Source organism: Arachis ipaensis, chromosome B5 (genome assembly GCF_059453495.1).
Source record: "Arachis ipaensis isolate K30076 ecotype BB chromosome B5, ASM5945349v1, whole genome shotgun sequence".
Taxonomy (NCBI): Eukaryota; Viridiplantae; Streptophyta; class Magnoliopsida; order Fabales; family Fabaceae; genus Arachis; species Arachis ipaensis.
In genome coordinates this window covers 23,813,474-23,823,815 of record NC_142440.1, presented here as the reverse complement: position 1 = coordinate 23,823,815, position 10,342 = coordinate 23,813,474, and the positions used below count along the sequence as shown (strand labels likewise).

General features: G+C 31.5%; 1 protein-coding gene across 1 annotated transcript; it reads left to right on the top strand.

Annotated features, from left to right (window-relative positions):
- The first annotated feature begins 8,999 nt into the window (after positions 1-8,999).
- LOC148563610 (uncharacterized) lies at positions 9,000-9,511 on the top strand. Its single transcript, XM_088486875.1, has 2 exons — positions 9,000-9,422; positions 9,491-9,511. Exons 1-2 carry the CDS (start codon positions 9,000-9,002, stop codon positions 9,509-9,511), a joined length of 444 nt encoding a protein of 147 aa, XP_088343001.1.
- The last annotated feature ends 831 nt before the right edge of the window (positions 9,512-10,342 follow it).

Genomic DNA, 10,342 nt, shown 5'->3' with positions numbered 1-10,342 from the left:
TTTTTAAAAAAGATCTTTTTTCGAGTTATCTTTTTTTAAAAGATCTTATAGAGAAGTAAAAGTAATTTTATGTTTGGATATCTCATGTAAAAAGGTCTTTTTATTAATCAATTATGTTTAGGTATAACAATATAAAAGTACTTTTTTGTTTATTTATTACATGAAAAACATCTTTTTTTTAAGGAAAAAAGATCTTTTAAAAAAAGATGTAAATTACAGCTTCTCAAAAAAGATCTTTTTTTGATTTTACTAGTGCTTTTACTTTTACTACTAGAAATTTGCCAAACACGTTAAAAAATAAAAAAGATCTTTTTTCAATGAAAAAAGATCTTTTTTTAACAAAATAATGGCGCCCAAACATGCACTAAGTCTTCATTATATTTTTTAATATATTGAAATTATATGTTATATAATTTTATAGACAACTCAAATAGACTACTTTATAAGTCTGAACTTAATCTATTAAAAAATTTAGTGTGTGTTTGGATTACAATTGTTGCTATTATCTTATCTTTTTAAATTATTTATTCATGTCTCTCTATTGGTGGCACTTTTTAATTTTGATATGAAGAGGAGAACGAAGTAAAATAACATTATGGAGTGTATTTGGGAAGAATAAATCGGATAGATTAATTTTGGTCTAGGTGATCGAACGGTCTGATTTAAGGGGCATAAATTAGATCGTTTGATTTTCGTCCTCTCCGCCACGTGTCGCACATGTTTTGTGCCCCACAGCGGTTCTCCTTATACTAACATGCCCCTTTTCTGTATCTATTCTCTCCTTCAGAAGTCACTCTCTTCTTTGAATTCCCCGAGCAGTCCCATTCTCTCCTCTTCTTCTTTTTCTTTACCAGTTTAACTACTTCTTTTTCTTCAATTAAAAAAAAAATTACAATGCCAAAGAAACAAAATATAAAGATATTGATCATCCTGAATTTCATATTATGAATTATCTTTACCATTTTAATTATGTAAGTTTATTTTTTAAATCTTTATATATTTTAGAATTATTATTATTATTAAAAATTTAGGAATATATGTTTAAATGATATATGTTACAAAATTATTATTATTATAGTTAGAAATTAAATTTAGGAATATATATGTTACAGAATTATTATTATTGTTAGAAATTTAGGAATATATGTTTAAATTATAGTTAGAAATATATATGTTTAGATTTAGTTAGTGAAGATTTTAATCAATGATAATGTTTGAATTAGACTAATGTAATAGGATAGTAAAAAATATATATTTAGAATTTTTTGTAGTAATTTTAGAAATTATAATTAATTAATTTTAGAGTTACATTAATTGTTGTATAATTTTTTGTAATAATTTTGGGAATTATGATTAATAATTAAATTTTGTAAAATATAATATATTTTGCTCCGATAATAATTATTTATTTATTGTTAGATATTTAATTGACATAAATATATTATTGTAGTTGAAGTTTTAATAAAGTGGAACATTATTAATTAAACATTATTAGTTAACCTAACACTATTTTCTGCTGATCATGCTAATCCTGATCAGCCAATCACAACTTGACTTATACTGTATATACTTGGCGTAAAATGTCAACGGCTCTAACTCATATATATGGTAGTCTACACCTCTTCAGATAGTATAATCTTTCATCGCCATAATAACAGTTTCCCTGGAACTGAATTCCATTCCCACGACAAATTCACCATCTGTGACAATAGGAATTTCTACCACGACGACAGCCATACGATAAATATTTAATACACAAATATTTAATAAGTGAAATTAAAAGTAAATCAATACTCACTATATCAATATTAATATAAATAAACTTTACATCAAGTTATTATCTCAATTTTAACAAAATAAAAACATAAACACATAAAAAAAATACTAATTAATAAATACTAATTAATATTTAACTAAATCAATAACTAACTAAAAAGATTATTATCTTAAATTTAACTAAATAAACACATAAACAATTTCTAATTAAGTATATTTTCACATGTCACGTAACTATTTGGTCCATCGATCAATATAAATTATTACAAAATTCTAATCCTTCGTATAAATATAGACAATTACGTACCTACATTCATATATTTCGAAAACTCCAGAACATGCATGGCTTTCAAATCCAAAACTCACATGAAAGATGGCTCCTCAAACAGATGTTCGTTTTCGAGTGCATTTGCCACGTCTGTCACGTTTGGAGCCATAGTACCGTCACCTTGATCTTCGTCTCCATCTGGACCAACAACTTCGTAATTGCTTTCAAATTCTTCCTCACTGTCACTATTGTAATCTTCCTGTTTAATATTTCGATCAGCTTCAGATTGTTCGAAATTAATATACAACTCAATGAATGATATATGAGTGTGACTTTCAATGTACATTGAAAACATCTCTTGCATGTTCGGTTCATCAGTTACATATTTGGTTTGAAATTGAACGAATCTACCAAATATTGGTATAGGATATCTGCATAAAATACATATTTTCCTTGACATATCAGAATCTATCTTCTCACAAATCACACCTTTTAGTTCTTTGAATGAGATTGTGAATGGAATAACAATATCTAACGGATTTTCACAAATAAATTTTACTCCTTCAGATGTTTGTAACAAAATCTGACCAAAATAATATACTTTTAGTAGGACTCTATCATCCAATTTTCTCACTCACATGAATATGAACTTTTCTATCAAATTTTTTTACTTCATACGAAATAACAGAGATAGAGGAGCTGAGGGAAGAAGAAGATGAGATCTGAGAACTCGTATATGAGTTACACACACTTACACACACACACACACACACACACACACATATATATGAAATCGGACGGTCTGATTAACTACGCCAAAATTCAAATTTTTTCTCCCACACAAATCGAACCATTCGATTAGTGGGTCTAATATTTTTTAACAAAGAAATCGGATGGTCTGATTTCTTCACCCCATGTTTTAGAAAAAGCTGTCCTACATCTATGTCTAGCACCTTTATTCTCCATAACTACACATAACACACACAGAATTCGCATATCCAAAAAAATGAGCCTCTATTGGTGACTAAATTCTCACTTTGGTCGTTAAAATTCATGTCATTATTGATCATTGAAATTCAAAATTTCTTATAGTAGTGTCCCAAATTCAAATTCGAACACCATATTGGTCCTAGAGGTGTACATGACTCGATCTGGTCTGAAGACTCGCCTCGAATACGAACACTTTAGAGGCTAATTTTGTGTGATTTCACTGGATCTATGATCGGGTAAAAATCTAAAAAATAGACTCGACATTATTTAGGGTCGGGTCTGAGTCAAGACGAACCCAGTTTCATCCGGCCCATGTGCACTTTAATGGGACTAAAAAATGTATATATGTTTTAAATTAATTCCAATATTATGTTATATTAATTATAAGCTTATTGTTTTGTTTTTAATCACACTTGTTGAATTAGAAAATAAATCAAAGAAATATGAAATTAGAATTTATGTACAAATTCAAGTTCAAATATGGATATCAACTTCTCAGTAACAAGTATGTTTTTTTTCTTCTTTATAAATAAGTGCATCATAATTTTTTGACATCAAGTTTATCAAGACTCAAACTTCATCGGTCTAGCCCTGATTTTAGTGTGACCCGAAAGTAGTGTGATTTCATTGGGTCTAGGATTTGGTCCGGGTCCAGACGAACCCGACTTCACTTGGCCCTAAGGGTGGCAAACGGGCAGAAACCCACTGCTAAGAAAGGCGAGCTGTGCTGAACATTTGAAACTGCCAAACTTAAAAAGCCCGTGTAACCCGCACTGCCTAATCCATGGGCTTTGGCGGGCTTCGACAGGGCGGGGCAGGCTTTTCTGACAGGCTAGGCATTTTTTTGTCTGGGTTTTTTTTACAAATTTATATGATGTTATTGATCTACAAGAGAATGAAGACGATAATTGAAGATGTTCTAAGTTATATTTTGGATTATGTTTTATGTTTGATTAATTTTAAACTTGAAGATGTTTAATTATATGTTTTGGACAATGTTTGTTTTGTTTTGGACAATGTTAGTTTTATTATTTTGTTTCAAAAACTTTTATTTATGATTATATTTATTACATATTTATAATTATAAAGACTTTAATGTTTGTGAATTTAAAAAATTATAATTTTTTATGTCTTTAGGAATTATAAATTTATTGAAATGGCTGTGAAATTATATATATTGTTTAATATTTAATGGTTTATAAAAAAAAAGATTTGACAAGCCAGCCTGTCGTTAAACAGGACAGAAGAGGAATTCAGGACGGATGGGACAGGTCAGCTCGCCAGATGGTGAGCTTTTGACAAGACGCACAAACTTTCTCGTTTATCACCCCTACCTAGGTATACTCCTAATTGATCTCTCATCCCTTTCTAATGATGAGTGCAAACGGAGTGTTGAGGTGATACTTTTTTACTATATCAGATGCTGCACCGGTTAACTGAGGTGGCAAAATTTATATTTATACCCAATGTAATTTCTAAAATCCTAATTTATTCCAATTGTTTGTCTGAATTACAGTCTTTTACATTATTCCAGCAAGAGAGGAAGCTAGAAGGCATTATTGTTGGCTCTTAAACATTATTCCAGAGGAAACTAAAAGGCATCATTGTTGGCTTTATATTGTTCATCATGATCATAATATATACTTGGGGTGAATAACTGAATATACGATATTCTACAAGTGAACTACTATTCCAATAATATTTGGCAGAAATTGGTCATCGTGATTATAATACTTGAGTTGAATATGTGATATTCTACAAGTGAACTACTAGTCTAATGTTTGGCAGAAATATAACTTTGCAATATTGAAAGTCTTCTTATTCTTTATATTGACCATGTTAAATTCCAGAACTTCAAATTAATTTCTATTCTCATATCATTCTTTATTTTGCTAGATATGTTTTCGTTGAAGCAATGTGATCACAAACGGAAAAAGAAAGACATGGACCTCCCAACATTTGATTTATCAACTATAGTTTATGCCACTGATCAATTTTTTAGCAATAATTAATTGGGAAAAGGAGGATATGGATCAGTTTATAAGATACTAAAATAACTTGATATGCTAATTCCATTATGGTAGAAAGGTGTCACTTTAACACTTCAGTTGCTGACTTATTATTGAAAAAGAACGAAAGATCAATATGGTATCGGACCTAAATTTGTGGCACTACTATAAAAAATTTTAAATTTCGAAAATTAAAATTCAAAAACTAAGATGGAGATTTAGTCTACTATTAGTATTTAATATTTTTTTACGTTAAGAAGTCTTTAAGCGTAACTTTCCACATGAAAAATACTAATATAGAATTACTGATATTATATTATTAAAAAAGGAAATTGGTAAAATAACTTATGTAATAATACCAACATTTAAATATGTACTAACAAATAGAATAACCAATAATATTGTTAAACAATGTGAATAATAGAGTTAAAAGAGTAAATTAATTTTAAATTTAATTAATTAATAATATTAAATTAGGGTGTAGTATCTTTTAATTAAAATGAACCAATTTTAAAATTTATTATTTATAATATTCAAATAAATTGATTACCTAACATTTCCCTTTCTAATATATGCTTTCTAATATGCTGTATAAAACTCCCAACAGCTCTAACTTCAATTCCATTTCAAAAACAAGGAAGTGGATGTGTCACTGTTTTGTGTATAATCTATTAATATATAATAAATGAATAATACATGGCTAAATAATTAACAAGTGTCATGCTTCATTAGTTAACATGTATCTTAAAATTGAAAATGATATTTCTTATTAGCAATTTTGACCATGGTGTATATTAAAAAGGGGTTAAATAGTCAATACACATGCAAAATTTCAAAATTTTACACCAGGCTGCATATATAAGCCACATTGTCAAGATTTAATCAGAAGCTCCCGCACTTTCTTCACACATTTTTATCTCATCAGTGTCCTAAAAACATATAGAAGAAAAATATGATACAATAATAAAAGTAAATTCTAAGAAATTTTGGTGGAATTTTAAAGTATATATTGTTAAGATATGAAAAGAGTTTAGCAAATACAAGAAGAGATTTATCAAAATGGTTTTGCAAGACAATCAGGTAAACATCATTTATAAAATTTTATATCAGTTAGTTGGTTGTTTTTTGAATATCAGATTTTGTTAAAATGATTTCGAACTATTTTTGTCCAAACAGGGAGGTAGGATTTATTTCACTATGCCAAGAACTTTGGTTCAGAAGTGGACTTTGATTCTGCATGAGTTCCAGATATATACTGTGACAAATTTCATAGTAGTTGACAACAAGACAGAGATAAAAAATGATATGAGTAGGTATGTGTTAACATTTTCGCACAAAATCAAAGTTACTCGTGGAGATCCCTACATTTTTTTTACAAGCGTTTTGCTTTCGCTCATTTCTTGATCTCCAAAATCCTGCCATGCTTGGAGATGCTGATATGTTTGGTGAGTTTCATTCAATAAATTGCAATACATATAATATTTACACGTGAATGCATACATTAACTTCTCTATTTATTTTGTCACACGGAGATATTATTGGCGAGGTAGTGGGAAGGGAAGAACTAAGAGATCTGATAACTAGTAAGGGAAGGGAGACCAAACAATTGGTGATTATTCTCTAAGATTTAGAGTAAGTATGATTAAACAATCAATATTAATATTTCTTAATTACTAAAACTAATGCTATTGATTTTAAAATGACATACAGTAACAACCGATGAGCTGCACTTTGTTTGGTGAACTGATAGATCAAATTATATGTCACCTATAGGAGAATAGGATAGAATCACTCATCATGGATCTGCAGTACTTTAAGAAATCCAAGTGGAATGAAAAAACATCTTTTCAAAACAAATTTATTAATAAACTCGTAAAATGTGATTTATACTAAGAAAACTTATTAATCACCTAATTTTAGCAACGGTCATAGAATGGCTTAAAATGTGACTTATCTTTATGAAGTTTTATTGTTATTACTTATTAGTCACCTTTTAATCTCTATAATGGCTTAAGATAAATTTAAAATGAAATAAAAAAAAAGAAAAATAGACAAAAGTACACCCGAATTTTCACACAGTTACAGATGTACTCCTCAATTTTTGAATGAGTCATTTGCACACATAAATATAAAATTTCGTTGTCAATTCTACCCTTCCATGACCTGAGTAAATTTTCTGGCGGTGGTGAAGGCCAGGTGGCATGATATTGTATGATGTGGCCAATTTGAGGTGATATTTTGAAAAATAGAAATATTCATTATGAAATTTGTTGAATTTTTTTTTTTAAAAAAGAAAAAGTTTTACAAGTCTCTTCATTATCTTCGTTTTCATATTTCAGTGTTGAATGAAAACATGCCCTAGCAGAGAGTAAGCATAGTAAATTTCTGAGCACTTCACAGTTCGTTCATTACAGTTCGTCGTATGCGTTACATTCCGAAGGCAAAAGCGGTAGGGCAAGAAGCGTGGAAGTCCAAAAGCAAACTTGTGAGAAGGAGGAGAGTTCAGAATCAGACGCGATCAAAAGGTAATGCTTCCTTCCTTCACATGTATCTGTGTTATGATATAAAAATGCATCAATTTGGTTATTCTATAGTTTGATAGAGGAATTTTTTATAAACAGATGGCAAATCATATAACCTTTGTGTATCATCACAAGGGAAGATTTGAGAGAAACATAAATAGGGTTCTAAAATATGTTGGAGGGGAGGTTGCTGTGATTCCTAGGGTGAATGTGAAAACTCTGAATAAATTTTTTATGGTGGAGTTATTTAAGGATTTGGGGTATGTCTTGTTCAAAGATTTTTACTGGGTTGAGAATGAGGTATCGAATAGTTTGCATTTAGTTAGGCTTGACAGTGATGTTGTCTGAATGTATGAATTTGGTATTGAAAATGGAAGAATATGCCATGTTTATTGGGATCATGTTGTTGATTTACCTGAGGAAGTTGAAGTGGTAGACGTTGTAGATGATGAGCCATGCCCAACTACAGATACCGTTGAACAACCTACACCACAAAAAACCCCAAGAAGAAGAAGTAAGATGGCAATCCACAAAAAGCCTACCCCGAAAAAGTTGTATATTAAGAAGGCCAATAAGAAAAACAAAATCAACCAAAGTTGTAATGAAACTCAGAACCCAGCATCTCCCAATCCTTCTCCTACAACCCAACCAATGTCACAATCCGAAATCCCAAACGTCAACCGAAACACGACCCAGCAGCAAAGTGAAGTAGAAGTCGCACCTCCTAATAATTCACAGCAAGAAGGTCAGAATAAAGTGCCCACCCAACAATCTAAGAACAGTCAGAAGAATAGAAGAGCATCGTATAAGAGGCCAGCACCGACTGGTCAAAGGTTTGTTCAAGGAGGAAGGAATGAGGCACCAAAGATCTTTGTTCCTCATGTGGAGCCTGATTCCTCTAATTCAGATGATGATAGTGACTCCGACCCTGACTACTATCAGTATGAATCTGAAGATTTACACAGTCCAATGTCATCCGATTGTGAGGATGATTATGATAGTGAACAGGGTGTGTGGCCTCAGGAAAATCCAACAGCACTATTTGGCCAAGTTCATCTGGAGCTTGGGATGGAGTTTGCTACCATGGATGAGTTTAAGAGATCCGTGAGGAAGTACAATATTCAAATAAGAAGAAGCATCAAGTTCAGCAGGGTTGAGCCTACCAAATGTAAGGCGATTTGTTGGGATGAGAATTGTCCCTGGAACATTTACTGCTCTAGGTCAAACGAGCCGAGGAGTTATCAGGTGAAGACATTTGTGGATCAGCACGTCTGTCCTAGAAGACATAATAATAAATCTGCGGATAGGGTGTGGGTTACTGAGATGCTAGAAGAAAAAATTAGAGACCAAAGGGAAATCACTTGTGCGGAGGCCGAAACTTAGTTTAAAAAAGAGTTTAATGTAGCAATTAATTATAAGAAGATCCAGAGAGCCATGAAAAAGGCAAGGGAAAATATAGAAGGATCAGAGAGAGAACAATATGCTGAGTTGAGGGATTATCTTAACCAAATACTACTGTCAAATCCAGGCTCAACAGTGTACTTGGATACCACTCTAATGCCTGACTCGTTGCCCTTATTCAAGAGAGTTTACATTTCCTTTGAGGCATGTAAGAAGGGTTTTGTCTTAGGATGTAGACCTTTCATTGGCCTTGATGGCACATTCTTAAAGGGCTTCTATGGAGGACAGCTACTCAATGCAATAGGTCAAGATACGAACAACCAGATTTTTCCAATTGCTTATGCCGTGGTGGATTCAAAAACTAGAGATAACTGGAAATGGTTCTTGGAGAATTTACACAATGACTTGGGCAACTACAAGGTTCATGGCTGGAACTTCATTAGTGACCAACAAAAGGTATCTAGTTAGTTGTTGCTAACATGGTTGGAACTTCAGTATTAACCACTGACATATTAATTGAACAGGGTTTGATTCCGGCTATGTGATAAACCCCATTTTTAGGGTTTATCTTATGTTGAATTTAGAGGATTTTATCAACTTTTCCCCCATTTATTCACTAAATAGCATGGTTTTGTAAATTCTCCTTTAATTGTGCTTAAGAGTGAAAACATACTTTTTAGGTCTTAAAATAGCTAAATTTAATTCACTTTGATTCCATTAGATGCCTTGATATGTTTGTTAAGTGATTTCAGGTTTAGAAGGTAAAGATTAGATTGAGGAAAAGAAGAAAAAGCATGAAGAAATGGAGAACTCATGAAGAAATGAAGAAATCGCAAAGCTGTCAATCCTGACCTCTTCGCACTTAATTGATCATAACCTGAGCTACAGAGGTCCAAATGAGGCAGTTCTAGTTGCGTTGGAAAGCTAACATCTGGGGCTTCAAAATAATATAAAATTTGTCATAGTTTTCTGGCGTATAAAGATGCGTACGCGTGATGTACGCATACGCGTGGGAAGCTGCACGTGACTCACTAAAGGCAACTCGTGGCCAGTGATTTCTGAAGCATTTTGGGCCCAATCCAACTCATTTCTGTTGATATTTAACCCAAGGATTGAAGGGAGATGAACCAATTAGTGACCAATTAGTTTATTTTAGTTCAGTTTTAGAGGGAAAGTTAGTTTCTAGAGAGAGAAGCTCTCACTTCTCTCTAGAATTAGGATTAGGTTAGATCTATATTAGAATTTCTTAGATCTAGGTTAATTTCATGCTTTGATTTACTTTTCCTTTGAAAGTTCTTCTTCTTCTACCTTTCCTCTCTCTAGTTTAGCATTTAATTCTTGTAATTCTTTACTTTTATGTTGATGCATTTTTGTTC

Excerpts from the sequence above, each read along its gene's own strand:
- LOC148563610 (XM_088486875.1), top strand. The coding sequence starts at position 9,000 with ATGAAAAAGGCAAGGGAAAATATAGAAGGATCAGAGAGAGAACAATAT. Across the intron at positions 9,423-9,490 it reads TCATTAGTGACCAACAAAAG|GGTTTGATTCCGGCTATGTG; the intron begins GTATCTAGTTAG and ends TTAATTGAACAG.